Source organism: Nerophis ophidion, linkage group LG19, assembly GCF_033978795.1.
Source record: "Nerophis ophidion isolate RoL-2023_Sa linkage group LG19, RoL_Noph_v1.0, whole genome shotgun sequence".
In the NCBI taxonomy this organism is placed as follows: domain Eukaryota; kingdom Metazoa; phylum Chordata; class Actinopteri; order Syngnathiformes; family Syngnathidae; genus Nerophis; species Nerophis ophidion.
This window is the reverse complement of record NC_084629.1, coordinates 42,235,188-42,261,026: the sequence shown is the minus strand read 5'-3', so window position 1 is coordinate 42,261,026 and position 25,839 is coordinate 42,235,188. Positions and strand designations below refer to the sequence as shown.

The 25,839-nt window shown below is 40.1% G+C and overlaps 1 protein-coding gene across 1 annotated transcript; it reads left to right on the top strand.

The window, feature by feature from the left end:
- The first annotated feature begins 4,609 nt into the window (after positions 1 to 4,609).
- Positions 4,610 to 24,672, top strand: pdk1 (pyruvate dehydrogenase kinase, isozyme 1). Its single transcript, XM_061880029.1, has 11 exons — positions 4,610 to 5,180; positions 10,114 to 10,255; positions 10,328 to 10,399; positions 10,462 to 10,646; positions 16,264 to 16,359; positions 16,431 to 16,508; positions 18,478 to 18,551; positions 18,634 to 18,732; positions 18,816 to 18,923; positions 23,853 to 23,966; positions 24,044 to 24,672. The coding sequence occupies exons 1-11, from the start codon at positions 5,072 to 5,074 to the stop codon at positions 24,182 to 24,184; spliced, it is 1,218 nt and encodes a 405-aa protein (XP_061736013.1). The 5' UTR covers positions 4,610 to 5,071; the 3' UTR covers positions 24,185 to 24,672.
- Positions 24,673 to 25,839: the final 1,167 nt, after the last annotated feature.

Here is a 25,839-nt window from a genome sequence, read left to right as displayed (position 1 = left end):
AGGGCTGCACAAACCACCACGACATCCTCGGTAGGCCCACATAAGGGCAAGGAAAACTCACACCCAGTGGGACATTGGTGACAATGATGACTATGAGAACCTTAGAGAGGAGGAAAGCAATGGATGTCGAGCGGGTCTAACATGATACTGTGAAAGTTCAATCCACAATGGATCCAACACAGTCGCGAGAGTCCAGTCCAAAGAGGATCCAAGACACAGCAGCGAGAGTCCCGTTCACAGCGGAGCCAGCAGGAAACCATCCCAAGCGTAGGCGGACCAGCAGCGCAGAGATGTCCCCAGCCGATACACAGGCGAGCAGTACATGGCCACCGGATCGGACCGGACCCCCTCCACACGGGAGAGTGGGACATAGAAGAAAAAGAAAAGAAAACGGCAGATCAACTGGTCTAAAAAGGGAGTCTATTTAAAGGCTAGAGTATACAAATGAGTTTTAAGGTGAGACTTAAATGCTTCTACTGAGGTGGCATCGCGAACTGTTACCGGGAGGGCATTCCAGAGTACTGGAGCCCGAACGGAAAATGCTCTATAGCCCGCAGACTTTTTTTGGGCTTTGGGAATCATTAATAAGCCGGAATCCTTTGAACGCAGATTTCTTGCCGGGACATACGGTACAATACAATCGGCAAGATAAGATGGAGCTAGACCGTGTAGTATTTTATACGTAAGTAGTAAAACCTTAAAGTCACATCTTAAGTGCACAGGAAGCCAGTGCAGGTGAGCCAGTACAGGTATATATGTATGTATATATGTATATAAAGGTATATACAGTATAGGTATATATTTATGTATATATGTATATAAAGGTATATACAGTACAGGCGTAATGTGATCAAACTTTCTTGTTCTTGTCAAAAGTCTAGCAGCCGCATTTTGTACCAACTGTAATCTTTTAATGCTAGACATGGGGAGACCCGAAAATAATACGTTACAGTAGTCGAGGCGAGACGTAACAAACGCATGGATAATGATCTCAGCATCTTTAGTGGACAGAATGGAGCGAATTTTATCGATATTACGGAGATGAAAGAAGGCCGTTTTAGTAACGCTTTTAATGTGTGCCTCAAAGGAGAGAGTTGGGTCGAAGATAATACCCAGATTCTTTACCGTGTCGCCTTGTTTAATTGTTTGGTTGTCAAATGTTAGAGTTGTATTATTAAATAGAGTTCGGTGTCTAGCAGGACCGATAATCAGCATTTCCGTTTTTTTGGCGTTGAGTTGCAAAAAGTTAGCGGACATCCATTGTTTAATTTCATTAAGACACGCCTCCAGCTGACTACAATCCGGCGTGTTGGTCAGCTTTAGGGGCATGTAGAGTTGGGTGTCATCAGCATAACAGTGAAAGCTAATACCGTATTTGCGTATGATGTCACCTAGCGGCAGCATGTAGATGCTGAAGAGTGCAGGGCCAAGGACCGAACCCTGGGGAACTCCACACGTTACCTTAACGTAGTCCGAGGTCACATTGTTATGGGAGACACACTGCATCCTGTCAGTAAGATAAGAGTTAAACCAAGACAGGGCTAAGTCTGACATACCAATTCGTGTTTTGATACGTTCTAATAAAATATTATGATCGACGGTATCGAAAGCAGCGCTAAGATCGAGGAGCAGCAACATAGATGACGCATCAGAATCCATCGTTAGCAATAGATCATTAGTCATTTTTGCGAGGGCTGTCTCCGTGGAGTGATTTGCCCTGAAACCGGATTGAAAGGTTTCACATAGCTTGTTAGACGCTAAGTGTTCATTTAACTGCTCCGCAACAATTTTTTCAAGGATTTTTGAAATAAAGGGAAGGTGAGACACCGGTCGGTAATTTACCATGAGGTCAGGATCGAGGTTAGGTCTTTTAAGAAGAGGATGAATAACCGCTTTTTTGAATGCTAGTGGAACAGTGCCCGAGGAGAGTGATAAGTTTATAATATTTAGCACTGATGGACCTAATAATACAAAGAGCTCCTTGATCAGTTTCCCAGGAAGAGGGTCAAGTAAACATGTTGTCTGTTTTATTCCATTTACACGTTGTAACAATTCCTCTAATGTTATTTCCTCAAAACGAGAGAAACTATTTTGGAGGGCAGTATCCGCCGTATATACAATCGTGTCAGTGTTAATAGAACCCCGTTGTAGCTGGGACGCATTGTCTTTAATCTCCTTTCTAATGACTTCAATTTTCTTACTAAAGAATTGCATAAAGTCATCAGCTGAGTGGGTTGAGCTACTGGAAGGAGTCCCTTGTTGGGTTAGCGATGCTACCGTACTAAACAAAAATTTAGGATCGTTTTTATTACGGTGGATGAGATTTGAGTAATATTTAGCTTTAGCTAAGGTAAGCATGCGTTTATAAGTTATTAAACCATCACTCCATGCTTGATGGTGCACCTCAAGTTTAGTCGTGCGCCATTTGCGTTCCAGCTTTCTACATAATAATTTCTGAGCTCTAGTTTCTTCTGTAAACCACGGGGTGCGCTTTTTTGGAGCCTTTTTTAACTTTAGCGGTGCTATGTTATCAATGGTTTCGCGCAGGGTGTCGTTAAAGTTGTTAGTGAGGTTATCAATAGAGCCCACATACTTTGGGAATGGTGCCATTACCGAGGGCAGTAGGTCCGCAAGAGTTGTCGTTGTGGCAGCATTAATGTTGCGGCTGCTATAGCAGTTATTATTATTATTAGTTTGACGAACATGCGTCTGAACCTCGAATTTTATAAGGTAATGATCAGACAATACTTTAGTATACGGGAGTATCGTAACTTTGGAAACGGTGATGCCCCTGACAAGCACTAGGTCTATCGTATTACCGTTGCGATGCGTGGGTTCATTTATTATTTGTGTGAGACCACAGCTATCAATTACAGTCTGGAGCGCTACGCACGGTGGGTCCGATGGGGTATTCATATGGATATTAAAGTCCCCCATTATGATTATATTATCGGAGTGTGTCACTAGATCCGCAACGAACTCTGAGAATTCATTAATAAAGTCCGAATAGGGCCCTGGGGGGCGGTAGATAACAATTACTTCACGTCCAATATTGAGTGTGCGGCCCTCAGTGGAATAAGTTTGGACACCCCTGCCCTAATATATGCGCACAAATAGGTTTTGTTTTCAAACAACTTTGTTGAACTCCTAAAATGTACGAAAATAACACAAAGCAACAAACTATAACATTGGGTTGGAAAATAGGATTCACAAGGAACAGCCCAAACAATATATACTTTTTATTCCACATATATTTTGTCGTTACGTGTGTTATTTGCCATCTTCTTTTGTTTCGATGAAGTTTTTATAATCGCATTTTTAACACGTTTTTCAAACAATTTTTTTTTTTGTTCAAATAACTTGCATACGAAACCGGAAATGGTTTCCATACAGCAGGCGTGTCCAAAGTGCGGCCCGAGGGCCATTTGTGGCCCCCAGCTAATTTGTTGATGGCCCCTAGCCCATTCTAAAAAATACTATAATAAAAATGTAAAACATAAAAGAGTGTAATAAAAGACTAAACAGTGACATGTAAGAAGAAAAAGTTGCAGTGTTGACACTAATAACACAAAGCTGCCATGCGGACTGTTATTGACCTGCTGAAGGCTCCAATTACTTCACGGGAACTATTTCAAATATTTTGGGGGGATAATATTGCATATTTTGTGCGAAACAAAGTTTTTTTTCACAAAAAGGGCATCAAACAAATAAAAAAGTATGAAAAAAAATTAGAAAATCTTATAATCAAGAGATCTACAGACTTCAGCGTTAAAAGTAAACAAATATAAATATACATTCGGCTTATTTTCAACACTTATTCTTTTTTTATTGTTATGAATTATTGACCTATTTAGGGTTCCAATTACTTCACGTCCAATATTCCACTTTGACATGTTTTGGGGGAAAATGTTGCATAGTTTGTGTGTTTGCCATATAAATAAGGGTTTGGACATAAAGGCCAGAAACATAAAAAACAAAATTTAAAAAAATATAACGACAGACAGACATGAAGTTGATCTCGAGATTCAAGTGTTAAATGAAAAAAATAATAATTTATGACTTATTTCTAACATTTTTATGACTGAGAGCCTTCCGGAGACCTGGAAGCAAACTTGAGGAAAGCCATAAAGGTAAAAAAACAACAACTATTGTCTTGCTTTTAAAAAAGAAAAATATCAAAATAGCCCCTTGCATACTTTGATTTTTCAGTCTGCGGCCCTCAGTGGAAAAAGTTTGGACACCCCTTCTATACACGTTTACACATTTGTAAATATCAGTTTTCTTCTGTTATTTCATGTTCTGCGCCTTCTTTACACATTAAAACATCCATCCATTTCTACCGCTTATTCCCTTTCGGGGTCGCTGGCGCCTATCTCAGCTACAATCGGGCGGAAGGCGGGGTACAGCCTGGACAAGTCGCCACCTCATCACAGGGCCAACACAGATAGACAGACAACATTCACACACTAGGGCCAATTTTAGTGTTGCCAATCAACCTATCCCCAGCTGCATTAAAACATGTACACTGATTATTTGTACGCTATTTTCGGAATACAACTTGGGACTGTAACGGAAGTGTACTATCTTGAACTCGCTGAGCATCTTAAAGTGTTAAACCCGGAAGTGAATTGGTTGCGATACACGTTCACACTAAAGTGACACATAAATATTATTTTACTCAGACAATTTACGTTTTTATTAGTTACGTGACGTCATGCTGCGGTTGGGCGTTTACCTGGTAATAGGACGAGTAATTATTTTTGGGACGACGGTTTGGATGTACCACTTGGGACTGTAAGGGAAATGTACTATCTTGAAGTCGCTAAGTATCTTTGGATCTGTCATCTTTGCAGATATTCCCGTGTTAGCAAGTTTGCTTCTTGAGAATACAAAATTGATCGGGAATTAGCGGCAAGACTCCAAGTATTTTCCTGCTGGAAGGATTCTACCAGCCTGCTTTTGCACCTTGTCGTGGGCTAGCAGGCTAAAGTGCTAAGGCATGTAGCAGCTAGGAGGCCACGACAGCAGAGCAGCAACTAGGAGGCCATGAAGTAGACAGCAGAGCAGCAATATGAGACTTTTAAGGATTCTGCGGAGCGGCGTCTCCATCGGGAAGGACATCGACTATTATTCCAAGTTTTCTCCATCCCCTCTTTCAATGAAGCAATTTCTGGATTTTGGTAAGAAGGACAAACTGAAATACGCAATGTTACATGTCGACTGGCAACCCTAACCTTTATTGACAATGACAAACGTTGTTTGTCAGTTTGTTTTTATTTATTTATTTTTTTAAAGAAGAAAAGTTGTAACTTCACGAGGAAAAAAGTCGTAATTTAAGGTGGATAAAGCAACAATGAGAACATGATGCTAATATTGCAAGTATGTTGAGCTATTGGCAAAGTTCAACTTGAATCCCGTTAAACAAATCTTTTTCTCCGTGCAATATTAGCTTCATATTCTCATTTTTGCTTTTTCCTCGTCTAATTACGACCTTTTTACTCGTGAAGTTACAACTTTTCTTTTTCTTTAAAAAAACTAAACAAAAAAAAAAAAAAAAAAATGATGAACGTTTGTCATTGTCAATAAAGGTTAGGGTTGCCAATCGACATGAAGCAAATTTAATAATCGTAATTTTACGATGGAAAAGTTGCCATTTTTGTGCAGTACTATTGTGAAGAGAATTTAATTATATTTATATAGCGCTTTTGTCTATGTCAGGGGTCACCAACCTTTTTGAAAGCAAGAGCTACTTCTTGGGTACTGATTCATGCCAAGGGCTACCAGTTTGATACACACTTAAATAAATTGCCAGAAATAGCCAATTTGCTCAATTTACCTTCAATATATATATATATATATATATATATATATATATATATATATATATATATATAAATGGGTATTTCTGTCTGTCATTCTGTCATACTTTTTTTTCCCTTTTACGTAAGGTTTTCTGATGGGAATAAATGATGAAAAAAACACTAAATTGAACAGATTAAAAGAGGAGAAAACACGAAAAAAATTCAGATTAAATTTTGAAACATAGTTTATCTTCAATTTCGACTCTTTAAAATTCTAAATTCAACTGAGAAAATTGAAGAGAAAAAGTAGCTAATTCGAATCTTTTTAAAATAATTTATGGAACATCATTAGTAATTTTTCCTGATTGAGATTAATTTTAGAATTTTGATGACATGTTTTAAATAGGTTAAAATCCAATCTGAACTTTGTTAGAATATATAACAAATTGGACCAAGCTATATTTCTAACAAAGACAAATCATTATTTCTTCTAGATTTTCCAGAACAAAAATTTTAAAAGAAATTCAAAATACTTTGAAATAAGATTTAAATTTGATTCTACAGATTTTCTAGATTTCCCAGAATAATTTTTTGGAATTTTAATCATAATAAGTTTGAAGAAATATTTCACCAATATTCTTCGTAGAAAAAACAGAAGCTAAAATGAAGAATAAAATTAAAATGTATTTACTATTCTTTACAATAAAAAAAAAATACTTGAACATTGATTTAAATTGTCAGAAAAGAAGAGGAAGGAATTTAAAAAGTAAAAAAGTATATGTGTTTAAAAATCCTAAAATCATTTTTAAGGTTGTATTATTTTTCTAAAATTGTCTTTCTGAAAGTTATAAGAAGCAAAGTAAAAAAATAAATGAATTTATTCAAACAAGTGAAGACCAAGTCTTTAAAATATTTTCTTGGGTTTTCAAATTCTATTTGAGTTTTGTCTCTCTTAGAATTAAAAATGTCGAGCAAAGCGAGACCAGCTTGCTAGTAAATAAATACAATTTAAAAAATAGAGGCAGCTCACTGGTAAGTGCTGCTATTTGAGCTATTTTTAGAACAGGACAGCGGGCGACTCATCTGGTCCTTACGGGCACCACGTTGGTGACCCCTGGTTTAGTGACTCAAAGCGCTTTACATAGTGAAAACCAATATCTAAGTTCCATTTAAAGCAGTGTGGGTGGCACTGGGCGCAGGTGGGTAAAGTGTCTTGCCCAAGGACACAACGGCAGTGACTAGGATGGCGGAAGCGGGGATCAGATTTTTACGATGGAAAAGTTGCCATTTTGTATAGTACTACTGCGAAAATTTTCCTTTTTTTTTTTTTTTTTAACTAAAACAAGAATTGACATATCTACTAGAGTAACATTTGAATGTTGTATTACGTATGATGGGTATTATGTTGAAATATTACAGAAGAAAAGTTGTAACTTGACGAGGAAAAAGACGTAATTTAACGAGAAAAAAATCATGAGAACATGATGCTAATATTGCAAAGAGAAAAGTATTCGTTTAACGAGATTCAAGTTGATTTATGGTGAAATCATCGTAATTTTACGACGGAAAAGTTGCCATTTTGTGTAGTACTATTGCGAAAAATGTACAAAAAATTTGTAAGACAAAAACAAGAATTGACATCACTCCTGGAGTAATGTTTGAATGTTGTATTATGTTGAAATATTACAGAAGAAAAGTTGTAACTTCATGAGGAAAAGTTGTAATTTGATGAGGAAAAGGCAAAAATGAAAAGATGATGCTAATATTGCAAGGAGAAAAGTATTTGTTTAACGGGATTCAAGTTGATTTATGGTGAAATCATCGGAATTTTACGATGGAAAAGTTGCCCTTTTGTACAGTACTGCTGTGAATATTTTCCAATTTTTTTTTTTTTTTACAAAAACAACAATTGACATCGCTACTGGAGTAATATTTGAATGTTGTATTACGTACTGATGAGTATTATGTTGAAATATTACAGAAGAAAAGTGGTAACTTTACGAGGGAAAAGTCATTTAATGAAGAAAAGACAAAAATGAGAACATGATGCTAATATTGCAAGGAGAAAAGTATTCGTTTAAAGGGATTCAAGTTGATTTATGGTGAAATAATCGGAATTTTACGATGGAAAAGTTGCCATTTTGTGTAGTACTATTGCGAAAATTGTCAATTTTTGTTGTTGTTACCAAAACAAGAATTGACATCGCTACTGGAGTAACATTTGAATGTTGTATTACGTATGATGGGTATTATGTTGAAATATTACAGAAGAAAAGTGGTAACTTGACGAGGAAAAAGACGTAATTTAACGAAGAAAAAATCATGAGAACATGATGCTAATATTGCAAGGAGACAAGTATTCGTTTAACGGGATTCAAGTTGTACTATGGTGAAATAATCGGAATTTTACGATGGAAAAGTTGCCATTTTGTTTAGTACTATTGCGTTTTATTTTTTTTTACAAAAACAAGAATTGAGATCATTACTGGAGTAATATTTGAATGTCAGCCTCCAGCACCCCCGTGACCCCAAAAGGGTCAAGTGGTAGAAAAATGGATGGATGGATGTATTACATACTGATGAGTATTATGTTGAAATATTACAGAAGAAAAGTTGTAACTTCACGAGGGAAAAGTCATAATTTAATGAGGAAAAGGCAAAAATGAAAACCTGATGCTAATATTGCAAGGAGAAAAGTATTTGTTTAACGGGATTTAAGTTGATTTATGGTGAAATCATCGTAATTTTACGATGGAAAAGTTGCCCTTTTGTACAGTACTGCTGCGAATAATTTCAATTTTTTTTTTTTACAAAAACAAGAATTGACATCGCTACTGGAGTAATATTTGAATGTTGTATTAGGTACTGATGAGTATTATGTTGAAATATTACGGAAGAAAAGTGGTAACTTTACGAGGGAAAAGTCATTTAATGAGGAAAAGGCAACAATGAGAACATGATGCTAATATAGCAAGGAGAAAAGTATTAGTTTAACGGGATTCAAGTTGATTTATGGTGAAATAATCGGGATTTTACGATGGAAAAAGTTGCCATTTTGTGTAGTACTATTGCGAAAATTGTTCAATTTTTGTTGTTGTTACTAAAACAAGAATTGACATCGCTACTGGAGTAACATTTGAATGTTGTATTACGTACTGATGAGTATCATGTTGAAATATTACAGAAGAAAAGTTGTAACTTGACGAGGAAAACAACGTAATTTAACGAGTAAAAAATCATGAGAACATATTGCTAATATTGCAAGGAGACAAGTATTCGTTTAACGGGATTCAAGTTGTACTTTGGTGAAATAATCGGAATTTTACGATGGAAAAGTCAATGTTGTTTATCAGTGATAGTTTGCAGTCCAGCATCATCTTTTAAAAAAAACTTATACAGCCCTAAATCACGAGTGTCTCAAAGGACTGCACAAGCCACAACGACATCCTCGGCTCAGATCCCACATCAGGGCAAGGAAAAACTCAATGAGGATGACAATGAGAAACCTTGATGGGGTCCTAAGAGCTGGTTCTAACATGATTGCCTCGATAATAAATAGGACACACCTCTCAGTTACTGTAACACTTCCCAATAATTGCAGTCACCACATCTCCCTGTCGCCAACTATAAAGCCTTAATGAGCACCAGCACATTCGGGCTCCAGTACTCTGGAATGCCCTCCCGGTAACAGTTCGAGATGCTACCTCAGTAGAAGCATTTAAGTCTCACCTTAAAACTAATCTGTATACTCTAGCCTTTAAATAGACCTCCTTTTTAGACCAGTTGATCTGCCGCTTCTTTTCTTTCTCCTATGTCACCCCCTCCCTTGTGGAGGGGGTCCGGTCCGATGACCATGGATGAAGTACTGGCTGTCCAGAGTCGAGACCCAGGATGGAGCGCTCGCCTGTATCAGTTGGGGACATCTCTACGCTGCTGATCCGCCTCCGCTTGAGATGGTTTCCTGTGGAGGGGACTCTCGCTGCTGTCTTGGATCCGCTTGAACTGAACTCTCGCGGCTGTGTTGGAGCCACTATGGATTGAACTTTCACAGTATCATGTTAGACCCGCTCGACATCCATTGCTTTCGGTCCCCTAGGTTCTCTCCAAGGTTTCTCATAGTCAGCATTGTCACTGGCGTCCCACTGGATGTGAATTCTCCCTGCCCACTGGGTGTGAGTTTTCCTTGCCCTTTTGTGGGTTCTTCCGAGGATATTGTAGTCGTAATGATTTGTGCAGTCCTTTGAGACATTTGTGACTTGGGGCTATATAAATAAACATTGATTGATTGATTGACAAGTTGATGTGATCCTAGGTTCTGAAAACGCCTGTGAGAAAACGTCCTTCAGCTTCCTGAGACAGGAGTTGCCAGTGAGGTTGGCAAACATCATGAAGGAGATCAACTTGTTGCCAGACAACCTGCTAAGGACTCCATCAGTGCGTCTGGTTCAGAGCTGGTATTCCAATCTACGAGTACTGTAACCTTCATGTGTTTGTGGTGCCTAAATCATTAGTTTCTCCACATCCAGGTATGTGCAGAGTCTCCAGGAGATCCTGGAGTTCAAAGACAAGAACGCGGACGATGAGAAAGTCACATATGAGTATGTTTTTACGCCTCGGTGCCCGCAGCTTTGTGGAGTTGCTCATGTTGGTCTTCTGCTAGTTTCACAGACGCGGTGATCAATATCCGGAATCGCCACAACGATGTCATCCCCACCATGGCTCAGGGTGTTGTGGAGTACAAGGAGACGTACGGCACAGACCCGGTGGTCAGCCAGAACGTGCAGTACTTCCTGGACCGTTTCTACATGAGCAGGATCTCCATCCGCATGCTGCTCAACCAGCACAGTAAGCCACCACTTTCTTTACCATGACAACCACTGACAGTGGAGCCTCCATTTTTATACACCCCACTTTTCACCAGTCGGTTTTCCATCATTCCATCCATCTTCTTCCGCTTAGCTGAGGTCGGGTCGCGGGGGCAGCAGCCTAAGCAGGGAAGCCCAGACTTTCCTCTCCCTAGCCACTTTGTCCAGCTCCTCCCGGGGGATCCCGAGGCGATCCCAACGTGTCCTGGGTCTTCCCCGTGGCCTCCTACCGGTCAGACGTGCCTGAAACACCTCCCAAAGGAGTCGTTCGGGTGGCATCCTGACCAGATGCCCGAACCACCTCATCTGGCTCCTCTTCATGTGAAGGAGCAGCGGCTTTACTTTGAGCTTTACTGCCCCCGCCACCTGGCGGAGGGAACTCATTTTGGCCGCTTGTAGCCGTGATCTTGTCCTTTCGGTCATAACCCAAAGGTCATGACCATAGGTGAGGATGGGAACGTAGATCGACCGGTAAATTGAGAGCTTTGCCTTCCGGCTCAGCTCCTTCTTCGCCACAAAGGAGCTATACAGCGTCCGCATTACTGAAGACGCCGCACCGGTCCGCCTGTCGATCTCACCATCCACTCTTCCCTCACTCGTGAACAAGACTCCGAGGTACTTGAACTCCTCCACTTGGGGCAAGATCTCCTCCCCAACCCGGAAATGGCACTTCACCCTTTTCCAAGCGAGAACCATGGACTCGGACTTGGAGTTGCTGATTCTCATTCCGGTCGCTTCACACTCTGCTACGAACTGATCCAGTGAGAGCTGAAGATCCTGGCCAGATGAAGCCATCAGGACCACATCATCTGCAAAAAGCAGAGACCTAATCCTGCAGCCACCAAACCGGAACCCCTTGAACGCCTTGACTGCGCCTAGAAATTCTGTCCATAAAAGTTATGAACAGAATCGGTGACAAAGGGCAGCCTTGGCGGAGTCCAACCCTCACTGGAAACGTGTCCGACTTACTGCCGGCAATGCAGACCAAGCTCTGGCACTGATCATAAAGGGAGCGGACCGCCACAATAAGACAGTCCGATACCCCATACTCTCTGAGCACTCCCCACAGGACTTCCCGAGGGACACAGTCCAATGCCTTTTCCAAGTCCTCAAAGCACATGTAGACTGGTTGGGCAAACTCCCATTGACCCTCAAGGACCCTGCCCAGAGTATAGAGCTGGTCCACAGTTCCACGACCAGGACGAAAACCACACTGTTCCTCTTCAATCAATCAATGTTTATTTATATAGCCCCAAATCACAAATGTCTCAAAGGACTGCACAAATCATTACGACTACAAGATCCTCGGAAGAACCCACAAAAGGGCAAGGAAAACTCACACCCAGGGGGCAGGGAGAATTCACATTCAGTGGGACGCCAGTGACAATGCTGACTATGAGAAACCTTGGAGAGGACCTCAGATGTGGGCAACCCCCCCCCTCTAGGGGACCGAAAGCAATGGATGTGGAGCGGGTCTAACATGATACTGTGAAAGTTCAATCCATAGTGGCTCCAAGACAGCAGTGAGAGTCCCGTCCACAGGAAACCATCTCAAGCGGATCAGCAGCGTAGAGATGTCCCCAACCGATACAGGCGAGCGGTCCATCCTGGGTCCCGACGAGCGGTCCATCCTGGGTCTCGACTCTGGACAGTCAGTACTTCATCCATGGTCATCGGACCGGACCCCCTCCACAAGGGAGGGGGGGGACATAGGAGAAAGAAAAGAAGCGGCAGATCAACTGGTCTAAAAAGGAGGTCTATTTAAAAGCTAGAGTATACAGATGAGTTTTAAGATGAGACTTAAATGCTTCTACTGAGGTAGCATCTCGAACTGTTACCGGGAGGGCATTCCAGAGTACTGGAGCCCGAACGGAAAACGCTCTATAGCCCGCAGACTTTTTTTGAGCTCTAGGAAACTCTTGAATCCAAGGTTGGAGTATCCAGGGTAGCCTCCTCTCCAGTACACCTGAATAGAGCTTACCGGGAATGCTGAGGAGTGTGATCCCACCATAGTTGGAACACACCCTCCAGTCCCCCTTCTTAATATTAATAATAATAACTTAGATTTATATCACGCTTTTCTAAACACTTAAAGCGCTCACAGAGAAGTGGGACTCATCATTCATTCACACCTGGTGGTGGTAAGCTACATCAGTAGCCACAGCTCCCCAGAGGTAGACTGACGGAAAGAGAGGAACCACCACCCCGGTCTGCCAATCCAGAGGCACCGCCCCCGATGTCCACGCGATGCTGCAGAGTCTTGTCAACCAAGACTGCCCCACAGCATCCAGAGCCTTAAGGAACTGACTCGGTCTTCCGTAACATTTTTGCCAGAATTATGGGGAGAAATATGCTTTTTATTTTCTTAACAGAAAACGTTGCAACCACCTGAGTGTGTTCTAATTCTTCCTTGGCATATTCAAAATGCCACCACAGAGCTACTGATGACAGAAAAGGGAAATCCTCTATAAAAACTGATGGTAAGTCAAAAATAGAGCTGACATTCTTGAACGCATTGAGCCTTTTGAACATATCTGCAGAGACTCCTCCCACCCCCGCCAAGGACTGTTTTCACTGCTGGTCTCTAAAAAGAGGTTCCGTAGCAGAACCTCCAGGTTCTGTAACAGCTTTTTCCCTCAGGCCATAAGACTCTTGAACACATCATAATTAAATTATCCCCTCAACTCCCCCCAAAATGGATTAACTCGCTGGAATATAAAGACAATATAACATACATCCATAAACCTGAATGCGTATGTAAAAGTGCAATATATTTATCTGTACAGTAATCTATTTATTTATATCTGCACCTTATTGCTCTTTTATCCTGCACTACCATGAGTTAATGCAGCAACATTTCGTTCTTATCTGTACTGTCAAGTTCAATCCAATCCACTTTATTTATATAGCACATTTAAACAACAATAACGTTTCCAAAGTGCTGCACAGCCATGTTAAAAAACAATATTATGCTCCACCAATGACTGAATAAAACAAAAAATAAATCAAAATAAAACAATATGAAAACAAATATGATTAAAAACAATTTTAAAGGGTAAAATCAATTAAAACAGTAAAATAAAAATCAAAGTGTATAAAAAACACAGAGGACAACAGAAGACAGAGGACCACACAACTCACGTAGTGTTAAAAGCCAAAGAATAAAAGTGGGTCTTATGACGAGACTAAGTTCAAATTTAAATAACAATAAAAAGAAAGTCTAATATCTTTTTTAAGAGGGTGGAAAACAGTTAATTTGGGAGCCATTTTTAATACACATGCGTACAAACGCCAGGAAGGATTGTACAATTTTGAAATCACATTTTTAGTGTGTCCTAGTTTGTTATTAGACTTTAATTCATGCTTTTTATGTTTTATCCATCATTTCTTTAAATGCTTTTGTGTTACAAAGTTTTTTAAGTGAGGGATAATTGAATCTAGTGATGTCACTGTGTATATATGTATATTTACATGTATGTATATATATATATATATATTTATATATTTAGAAAATGGATAGTTAAATTTTTATATTATATCCTTTTGCTGTATTTTTTCAATTGTTGCTGGTCTTAGTACAATGTAGAATTTTTCAAGTGTCCAGAGACTTTGTGATTTTTTTTCTGTATTAAAAACGACTAGCAACTAATCTATCATCTTTTTCTAGTGTTAGTATAGAACAGGGGTCGGGAACCTTTTTGGCTGAGAGAGCCAAGAATCAAAATATTTTAAAATGTATTTCCGTAAGAGCCATATAATATTTTTTTGCAACACCGAACACAACTAAACGTGTGCATTTTTAAGTAAGACCAACATTTCTAGAGTATAATAGCTCTCCTAATATTTGTAATAACCTTGTTATTCTGAAGCTAACTGTGGAGGGGGCGTGGCCTGCAGCGAAGCAGGGTGTGCCAGGACCGGCCTCGAAATCAGCGACAGGTGCGTTAAAGGCCCACCTGGGCCTTGTTATCTAATCACCTGTCGCTCTGTTATAAGCAGCAGCCAGGAGGAGAGACGGGGGCTGGGGGTGGAGCCAGAGAGCGAGCGAGAACAAAAGAGAAAAAGACAATTGCTGGAAAGCAACGGAGAGACTAATTGAAAAATTAAAAATATTGCAACCCTGAAACAGGCTCTCATGTCGGTGCTTGGTGGTCTGAAGAACCCCCGGGAGTGCAAACCCTAAACTAATCAATAATAAATAAATCACTTCTTACCCTTAATGCAACTTCTTGAACAAGTGCGGTAGAAAAAAGATGGATGGATTCAAATGCATGAGCATGTTTTATATTTTGAACGTTATTTTTAATTCCGCCCGATTGTAGCTGAGATAGGCGCCAGCGCCCCCCGCGACCCCGAAAGGGAATAAGCGGTAGAAAATGGATGGATGGATGGATTTTTAACACTTTGATTACAAGTGGAATTATTCATTACGTTTCGTGTTAAGCAGTGTCAGCTCAGATTTATCCGAGAGCCAGATGCAGTCATCAAAAGAGCCACATCTGGCTCGCGAGCCATAGGTTCCCTACCCCTGGTATAGAATGTACTTGTGTTTAAAGACTACTTCTGCCCCTGCATGTCCCCGATGAAAAGCGAGCCTCAGCGAGCACGTCACACACGCTGCGCACTTCTGCTCCATTTGGACTTTCTCGCCTTAAAAGTCGCTTCTGTCCTCTTATAAAAGGCTTAGTGGCCACATGCGTGGACAACACCTTTTAGCTCTTATTTCCAAAATGGTGTACACTACTGAATAGGGGTCTTATGGCCACTTATGTGGACACTTATACTGCCATCTGGTGGTGTCAGAAGAGTAAAACATACAATGGAATTTGGAAAAAAAAAGGTGTAAAAATAAGAATTAGCATGTCACTAAACATGAAGTACACGTTTGTGTACTTATGGACTAAGAACATTATATCAAAAAATTATTCTTAGTTTTTTTTTTCTAATTAGGGTCCAAAAAGCCCAAATAGCAAAGAGAAATGGAAAAAAGCATGTAAACAAACAGCTTGGGCTTTAAGAGGTTAACATCTCCTACTTTGTATGATCACAGTCCGCAGGTATGTCTGGGATACATTAAAGTTACGTCCACCTAGCAGACATGCTGACTACAGTCCAGACAATTGTATGCGATCGGGGAGGTGTTTAGGGCATGTCCGAGCGGTAGGAGGTCACGGGGAAGACCCAGGACGTGCTGGGAAGACTATGTCTCCCGGCTGGCCTGGGAACGCCTCGGGATCCCCCGGGAGTAGCTGGACCAGCTAGCTGGGGAGAGGGAAGTCTGGGATTCTCTTCTTAGGCTGCTGCTTCGGATAAGCGGAAGAAGATGGATGGATGGGACTTGTTAAAAGGGGTTGTCTTGTATTCAAATCAACGAGTTATATTTTTCACTTAGTTGACTGTTTAGATTCAGAATGTTTAAAAGTTACTTCAAACAATGCCTCGATCTTTAATCAGGAAGTATGACTCAGAAACAGATTACTTCAATTTCTTAGGTGAAGTAAGTTTGAACAGCATCATGCAACATATTATGTTCAGAACATAGAGTTTTAAAAGCCTGCACTCTCATTTTCTAACCTTTAAAATGTGTTTGAATCCAGCGCTCCTCTTTGGCGGGAAGGTGAAGGTAAATCCAGCACACCCTAAACAAATCGGCAGCATTGATCCACACTGTCAAGTCAGCGAGGTTGTCAAAGGTGAGCATTATTTGTATAAATAATTTGTACTGTGTGGTGCTTTTTTCCTGCTACTGATTTTTTTCCCGCAGATGCTTATGAAAATGCAAGAAATCTTTGTGACAGATATTACATGAACTCTCCTGAGCTCATACTGGAGGAGTTTAATGGTAATCCTATTTAAATATTACAAACCCCGTTTCCATATGAGTTGGGAAATTGTGTTAGATGTAAATATAAACAGAATACAATGATTTGCAAATCCTTTTCAACCCATATTCAGTTGAATATGCTACAAAGACAACATATTTGATGTTCAAACTCAAACTTAATTTTTGTTTTGCAAATAATTAACTTAGAATTTCATGGCTGCAACACGAGCCAAAGTAGTTGGGAAAGGGCATGTTCACCACTGTGTTACATCACCTTTTCTTTTAACAACACTCAATAAACGTTTGGGAACTGAGGAAACTAATTGTTGAAGCTTTGAAAGTGGAATTCTTTCCCATTCTTGTTTTATGTAGAGCTTCAGTCCTTCAACAGTCCGGGGTCTCCGCTGTTGTATTTTACGCTTCATAATGCGCCACACATTTTCCATGGGAGACAGGTCTGGACTGCAGGCGGGCCAGTTTAGTACCCGCACTCTTTTTTTATGAAGCCACGCTGTTGTAACACGTGCTGAATGTGGCTTGGCCTTGTCTTGCTGAAATAAGCAGGGGCGTCCATGAAAAAGACGGCGCTTAGATGGCAGCATATGTTGTTCCAAAACCTGTATGTACCTTTCAGCATTAATGGTGCCTTCACAGATGTGTAAGTTACCCATGCCTTGGGCACTAATGCACCCCCATACAAAAGTTAAAGTTAAAGTAGCAATGATTGTCACACACATACTAGATGTGGCGAAATTATTCTCTGCTTTGACCAATCACCCTTGATCACCCCCTGGGATGTGAGGGGGGCAGTGGGCAGCAGCGGTGCCGCGCCCGGGAATCATTTATGGGGATTTAACCCCCAATTCCAACCCTTAATGCTGAGTGCCAAGCAGGGAGGTAATGGGTGCAATTTTTGTAGTCTTTGGTATGACTCTGCCGGGATTTGAACTCACAACCTACCGATCTCAGGGCGGACACTCTAACCACTAGGCCACTGTTGGCCACAGATGCCTGCTTTTGCACTTTGCGTCGATAACAGTCTGGATGGTTTGCTTCCCCTTTGGTTCGGATGACATGATGTCGAATATTTCCAAAAACAATTTGAAATGTGGACTCGTCAGATCACAGAACACTTTTCCACTTTGCATCAGTCCATCTTAGATGATCTCGGACCCAGAGAACCTGGTGGCGTTTCTGGATGTTGTTGATAAATGACTTTCAATTTGCATAGTAGGGCTTTAACTTGCACTTACAGATGTAGCGACCAACTGTATTTAGTGACAGTGGTTTTCTGAAGTGTTCCTGAGCCCATGTGGTGATATCCTTTAGAGATTGATGTCGATTTTTGATACAGTGCCGTCCGAGGGATGGAAGGTCACGGTCATTCAATGTTGGTTTCCGGCCATGCCGCTTGCGTGGAGTGACTTCTCCAGATTCTCTGAACCTTTTGATGATATTATGGAGCGTAGATGTTGAAATCCCAAAATTTCTTGCAATTGCACTTTGAGAAAGGTTGTTCTTAAACTGTTTGACTATTTGTTCACGCAGTTGTGGACAAAGGGGTGTACCTCGCCCCATCCTTTCTTGTGAAAGACTGAGCATTTTTTGGGAAGCTGTTTTTATAGCCAATCATGGCACCCGCCTGTTCCCAATTAGCCTGCACACCTGTGGGATGTACCAAATAAGCGTTTGATGAGCATTCCTCAACTTTATCAGTATGTATTGCCACCTTTCCCAACTTATTTGTCACATGTCGCTGGCATCAAATTCTAAAATTAATGATTTGCAAAAAAAAAAAAATGTTATAAGTTTAAAAATCAAATATGTTGTCTTTGTAGCATATTCAACTGAATATGGGTTGAAAAGGATTTGCAAATCATTGTATTCTGTTTATATTTACATCAATTTCCCAACTCATATGGAAACAGGGTTTGTATATTTTAAAAGCTGTTTATGTTGTTGACTTACTTTCTGAATGTTCTGGCAGTCACAGCCGAGGAACCCATTTCGGTGGTCTATGTCCCATCTCATTTATACCACATGGTGTTTGAACTTTTTAAGGTGGGTTCTTCTGAGTTTGTGTACTTGACTAGCAGAGCGACTTCCCACTCTCGACCTCCTTTGTGTTCTGTTGTCCTATCAGAACGCCATGCGAGCCACCATGGAGCTGTACGGCGACGGCATGGACTATCCTCCTATCCGCGCTCAGGTGGCTCTGGGAACTGAAGATTTGACAGTTAAGGTTGAGTTGACCAGCTTGAAGACAGTTTTGCAATTACGTAGAAACACAAAAAAAATACATCTCCTAATTTTTTTGGGAAACAGGTGAGCGACCGCGGAGGGGGCGTGCCTCTGCGTAAGATTGACAGGCTCTTCACGTACACGTACTCCACTGCACCTCGGCCCAGCATCGATGGGCGGGCCGCTCCTCTGGTGGGTGAACTGAACGTGCAGCTACAAGTGCAAAACATTAGCTTGACATCTGGCATGGCCTTCATGTACTCAGCAAAAAAGGTCGTCCAACATTAAAACCTCTAAAGCAGGGGTGTCAAACCTATGGCAGGTTTTATCCGGCCCACGGGATGAGTTTGCTAAGTATAAAAATGAGCCAAAATTTTGGGATAAAATAAACCGTTGTTCTAAATGTGTCCACTAGATGTTGCAATAGCAATTATTGTATATTTGTAAATTATGCTATATATGTAAAAAAAAACACATGCACCAAGGCAAATGAGCAAACTACACAAATAACATCCTGTAATCTGATTTTAAAATTGAGTTTATCTTGATCGATTGAAAATTCACAGCAATTATCACACAATTTATTCAGAATGTATTTTTTTTTGTTGTATTTTTATTTATTTATTTATTTCGGCAATCTTCACATAAAACAAAGAACAACAAAAAACAAAACAAAACAAAAAACACTCATTTGAGCAATGATGTAAGGGTGTAGGTTGAAGCAACGCTTATATAAACCTACCCCATCACAAGAACAAGGTTCAAAATATATAAAATCTAAAACATGCTTCACTTATATTACTTTTTTTTTTTTTAAGCAATATATAAGCAACATATATGTAGCACACGTCTCATATACACGGTTTAACATTTAAATCAAACATATACATTTGTACACATACATATATACACTATTTAAATTCCATATAAAGTGGTAATATATACATTTTAATATAACCTATATGTATAATTATGAAATCATAAATTGTATTTATATACATATTATATATTATTGTCTTTCTAAAACAATGTTTGCTCTTCTTTCTTATATTTACTAATGATAAATGATTTAAAAAGCTTTTTAAACTGGTTTATGTTGGTGCTGTGTTTATATAAATAAATGTATAAATAAAGATAAAATACTACTAACCGCGACATGGAAGTGTAAAATTAAAAAAAACATGATGATTTGTAAATTTTTCAGAATGTGCTTGTTCTATTTTTAAACAAAAAACAATCTGAAGTTGGCTTTATTTTTAAGTTATCGTGCTGTGATTTTTACCAGTCCGGCCCACTTGGGAGTAGATTTTTTTCCATTTGGCCCCCGATCTAAAATGAGTTTGACATCCCTGCTCTAAAGGCTTAGTGGCCACATGCGTGGACAGCACCTTTTAGCTCTTATTTCCAAAATTGTGTACACTACTGAATTGGGGTCTTATGACCACTTATGTGGACACTTATACTGCCATCTGGTGGTGTCAGAAGAGTATAACATACAATTGAATTTGGGGGAAAAAAGTGTAAAAATAAGAATTAGCATGTCACTAAACATGAAGTAGACTTTGATTGATTGAAACTTGTATTAGTAGATTGCTCAGTACAGTACATATTCCGTACAATTGACCACTAAATGGTAACACCCCAGTAAGTTTTTCAGCTTAAGTCGGGGTCCACGTTAATCAATTCATGGTAACATGTCTGTTTCTTAAGGACTAAGTACATCATATCAAAAGATGATTCTTAGTTGTTATTCTAATTAGGGTCCACTAAGACCAAATAGCAAAGAGAAATAAAAAAAAAAAGAATGAAAACAAACAGCTGGGGCTTTAAAAGTTTACTAATCAAATATTTTGCCTTTACGCATAGGTCAACATGGGGAAATGTACTTAAAATTATTGAGACTGTTGTTCAAACATTTCTCCATGAGGTGGTGTAACAATACTACATATACAATCATAAAACAATAAAATAGAATACTGTATTATAACTACTTCAGACCAACGTTCCCTCTAAGGTGCGCGCCTGTGCAATTGCTCACTGCTCACGCGTCCTCTGCGCACAGCAAATTAATGCCGCGCAGAAAATATGAAATCCCATCTAACTTTAAACAAAATACATTATAATTTATTCTGTATGATTTTGCAATGCAACTCTGAGTGACAACAAGAGTGGCCCCGATGAATAAAACAATCTTTGTCAACACAGTTCAATTATCGTCTGTCGAGACACTTTACGGACAATCACTTTGAGCAAAAACTGTTTGTAACCACACCAAAAACATGAGCAAAAAAACTTTAATCTAAAAAAACGGGTAATTTTCTGCCATACAAACCAGGCTTAAACCAACTTTGTCAACCCAAGCCGCTCGCTCTCTCACCCGCACCAACACAAGCACTCATGGCACTTAGCCAGTGTTGCGTTTACGGCCACACAAAAAGTGGGACAACCGCAACGCCACACAATGTGTAAATAAATGCCAGGTTGTAACACTCTGACTCCTCAATCAGATGTGTGCTTATTTTACTGCCATTTATTAAGAATGTTAATTTAAGGATATTATTCATGAAATATTGTCACTAATTTCATAAATAAATGTTAATAAAAAGATGTATTTTACGGACAGAAAGTTACAGGAACTACATGTAATCTCTGACATTTCTCTTAAAGGCAGGACCCGGAGCCAGACATACAATACTAGCACATAGTTCATGAAAAACAAGTTTTTTTGTTATTTTCATTGTAAGAGGGCAAGATCACTTATATCAGAAAATTATTTTAATAAATCATTTAAATTGATATGATGTCAGGTTTGGGACAGGTCTCCTGTCCAAAGGCAAAACCCAGTAACTCAAATTTGGTCAAAACTGAGCTGATAATAATTTTGGAGTTCCTAGGTGATATGCTTTACATCAGTGCAGTGGTACTCATACTTTTTTTTGTCATCCCTCACTTTGGACAAGGGGGGAGTTTTCAAGCCCCACCTCCCCCCATCGCTCCAACAGAACGCTAATGCCAAGCTTAATATTTTCAAATGTATTGAACATCAAGTAACATTCAAGTTGTATACATTCAATCTCAATAACATAAAATAACATCGAGTTCAATAATAAATAAAATAACTGTGCAGCTGTGGTATAACTTGCATCAAGTTCAATAATATATCAAATAACTACTCTGCCAGTTTTCTTTGAAAGAAATCAAGTTGCTTATTGACGTGATTGGGGTGTGTGGTCTCCAGGTGTCTCTTTAATTTGTTGGGTCTCATGCTGTCTGCTGCTAGCGGTTTTAGACACAGAACACACAGGGGTCTTTCCTCTGTCCCCACCACCGTTGCCGTGAATCCAAGAGCAAGATACCCTTCATCATATTTTCTTTTCGGTTGGCTTTTTGGCTGATTAAGCCCGTCAGATTTTTGTTTCTCTGCAGGCGCTGGCTCTGATTTGACGACCTTTGAGGTGCGAGTCACAAATTTATCCATTTTGTGTAATTAATTAGCCTGCTACCCATCCGCGTGAAAGATTGTTCCGCTTAGCCCCTCCCCATTAGTTACTGTTGCTATGTCTGTCAAACTTTCGCTCCTACTTAGAAATTTAAAGCCTAGAGGAAAAAAAAGTCATTCACATTTATTTATATACCGGTTTCACAGACAGAATCACAGAGTGATTTACAGTGTGAATAGAAAATGAAAGCATCCATTTTCTACCGCTTATTCCCTTTCGGGGTCGCTGGCGCCTATCTCAGCTACAATCGGGCAGAAGGCGGGGTACACCCTGGACAAGTCGCCACCTCATCGCAGGACCAACACAGATAGACAGACAACATTCACACACTAGGGACCATTTAGTGTTGCCAATCAACCTATCCCCAGGTGCATGTCTTTGGAAGTGGGAGGGGCCTATCCCCAGGTGCATGTCTTTGGAGGTGGGAGGGGCCTATCCCCAGGTGCATGTCTTTGGAGGTGGGAGGGGCCTATCCCCAGGTGCATGTCTTTGGAGGTGGGAGGGGCCTATCCCCAGGTGCATGTCTTTGGAGGTGGGAGGAAGCCGGAGTACCCGGAGGGAACCCACGCATTCACGGGGAGAACATGCAAACTCCACACAGAAAGATCCCGAGCCTGGATTTGAACCCAGGACTGCAGGACCTTCGTATTGTGTATTCGTAAAATGAAAGCATAGTAAAAAAAAAAAATATCTAAGAATATAATTAAAAAAAAAAAAAATTAAGTGAAATTTCCTCCCGTTCCTCGCGCCCCACCTGTCATGTCTCTATTCCCCACCAGTGGGACCCGCCCCACACTTTGAGAAACGCTGCATCAGTGTATGCGATATTGTCATTTGTTCCGTAAGTAAGCTGTTACGCGCATGGCAGGACTTAGCAACTACCACATAACCGCGTAAATACAACAGAAAAACCTAGTATCTCAAGGGACCAATCGGAGCTTCTTTGTCAGTCGCCTTATCGTCTTTAATGAGACATTTGCACGAATGGGGGCCGACGGTCAAGCTGATTATGTGATATTATGGCAGGAGGGGATATTTGGAAGATTGGCCCAGGACGTTGCAAGCACCTTCATTAAATGTATTCTTCTTGATTCTTCCCCTTGCATACTCTTTTGGGCAGATAACTGTGGAGGTCCAAATAAAAACTGGACGCTGCCCAATGTGCAAACGCAGAATGGGGCCCACCCGAGATTGTGATAAAGGGCACACGTTCATGAGAGCAGATTCAATCCATGGCTCAATCGGCAAGAAAACATCTATACGTTGGATGACTTTGTAGATCTTTGTAAGACTGCATCAAGATGGATTGGTTTTCCTTTGTTTTCTCAAAAGCAGCTAGAAGTGAGTTACTAGGTTTTGCCTTTGGACCGGAGAGGTGTGACGCTGATGTTGCTCACACTGAATGCTCAGGGAGTTTGTGCGTTTGCTCAAACACGTGAAAAATTAGAGGGAACATTGCTTCAGACTAAATGTGGGTATGGATGCAAATACAAATGCTCATTAAAAAAAAAGGAAAACAAAGTTTCGGCATTGCCACTTTTGTCTTTTGGTGTGAACTACACAGGGGTTTGTGTGTTTCAAAACAAAGCAAATGAATGATATTATTGCTGTTTTCATGCAGGCCGGTTATGGCTATGGCTTACCCATCTCTCGACTTTACGCCCGCTACTTCCAGGGAGACCTGAAGCTGTACTCTCTGGAGGGCTACGGGACTGACGCGGTCATCTACATCCGGGTAAAGCTCCGCATTCAGCTGCATGTGTGACGTCACATTGAGCATCAACCCAGCTCCTGTTCCCACTCTTGTGTCAGGCGCTGTCCACGGAATCCATCGAGAGGCTGCCGGTGTACAACAAGTCTGTGTGGAAACACTACAAGACCATACACGAGGCAGACGACTGGTGCGTGCCAAGCCGAGAGCCCAAGGACATGACCACGTTTCGTCGGTTTTAGATGCAAGGGGACAACTATTCTGTAGCAAAAGTATGCTTGTTGGTGGTCATAAAAGTGTGTGTGTTAATATTTTTAGAGTCACTGCCATGCTTCGTAGACCTGTTTTTATTTTTTTATGAATATGGGGGACTTTTTTTTTTTTCCATGGTTGGACAACACAGCTTCTTTGCACAGTAGTGACAACACAAACTGCAAAATGACTACTTGAAGAGATTTGTTTATGAAGTAATAATGTGTCAGTGTTACTGTCTTGCATTTCTTACTGGTAAAACGTTTTATCCAGCTCATTATCAAACAGAAATTTAGATTTGATGGTTATATGATATTTTAATGTTTTAGAGGACTTCCTAAGGTACATTTTCTTTTTAGCGGTTTTATATGTGAGACATACTTAATTATTTGCGCTTCAACCTACTGTGCAACCTAAAATAAATGACAGTTCATTTCAAATTTGTCCTTGCAATAAAGCTTGAGTTGGTGTGAAAGAAGATGTGGCGTGAAAAGTTGAATGTTCCAAGTGTAAAAGTGCAGCTAAAATAATTCAGAGCAGTGAAAATACACAAAGTACTTTGAACGACAAAGACAAGATTGACAGTACATTGAATGACAAATTGCAATTCCTGCAGAAATTGGGACATCTAAAAAGATAAACATTTGAAAACAGGTTAATACAGATCATAGCATTTCCCAAATTTCCTGAAAGTATTCCCTCCAGAGAATGACTTGCTTAGGAAGGGAGGCAGTCTGATTGGATATTTGGGTTACTATACCGTATTTCCTTGAATTTCCGCCGGGGTGCTAATTAATTTAAAACCTCTTCTCACTCAGGCGCTTACCAAAGACATGCAGTAAAATTTAAGCCTGTGCTTAAAAATTTGAGTGTGATGTAAGGATAGCATCATGAAAAGCACATTTAATAAAAAAAACGTTATTATGGTCTTACCTTTACTTATAAATGAAGTCCATGTCCAGGTCATTCTGATAAAAAGCATCAATAACTTGTTTATAGAAGTCTTCCTTATCTTTCTTCAGTTTTAAAAGTCTCTTTGTCTCGATGGAGATCTTTCTTTATTACCTCCTGTTCGATTGAAAGTCCAGTTTAGAAAACTGTTTTATTTTAGATATGTAATCCTCCATGTTAAAAGTGCAAGCGAGAGGAAAAAATAAAGGATCGCTGCTCACTCTTGCTGCTTGTTGTCACTTCTTCTGCAGCCGAGTAGTCGCAAGAAGGATCACTAGCGCCCTCTACCACCAGGAGGCGGGAGTCATTTAATGACTCATATTTGACACACGCAGCTACGGTATATTAATAAAACATAGCTGCTTAATGTTCTTTTTAGCATCTTCAATAGCTTGAACCTTAAATCCTACTGAATAGCTCTTAATCTTCTTCCCTTTATGCAATTTCAAATTATTGAAATCAGCCTCCTCCATTTTGAAAATGATGACAGGTGAAGTGTCACTCGTGACGTGACGAGTTCGACCCGGCGGAAATTCTAGACATGCGCTAATAAAAATATTATTTTGCGAAACGAGTTTGACCCGGCAGCAATTCTAGGCAGGCGCATACTATATACCCGGCGGCAATTCAAGGAAATACGGTAAGTCAAATCCTGTATAGGCCTGAATATGACATGGAATACCCCCCCACCACC

Bases quoted from the DNA above. Each gene is read 5' to 3' on its own strand.
- pdk1 (XM_061880029.1), top strand. From the start codon at position 5,072: ATGAGACTTTTAAGGATTCTGCGGAGCGGCGTCTCCATCGGGAAGGAC. The intron at 10,400-10,461 runs GTATGTTTTTAC...GTCTTCTGCTAG, and splicing joins GATGAGAAAGTCACATATGA to TTTCACAGACGCGGTGATCA. The intron at 10,647-16,263 runs GTAAGCCACCAC...GTTTGAATCCAG, and splicing joins CATGCTGCTCAACCAGCACA to CGCTCCTCTTTGGCGGGAAG.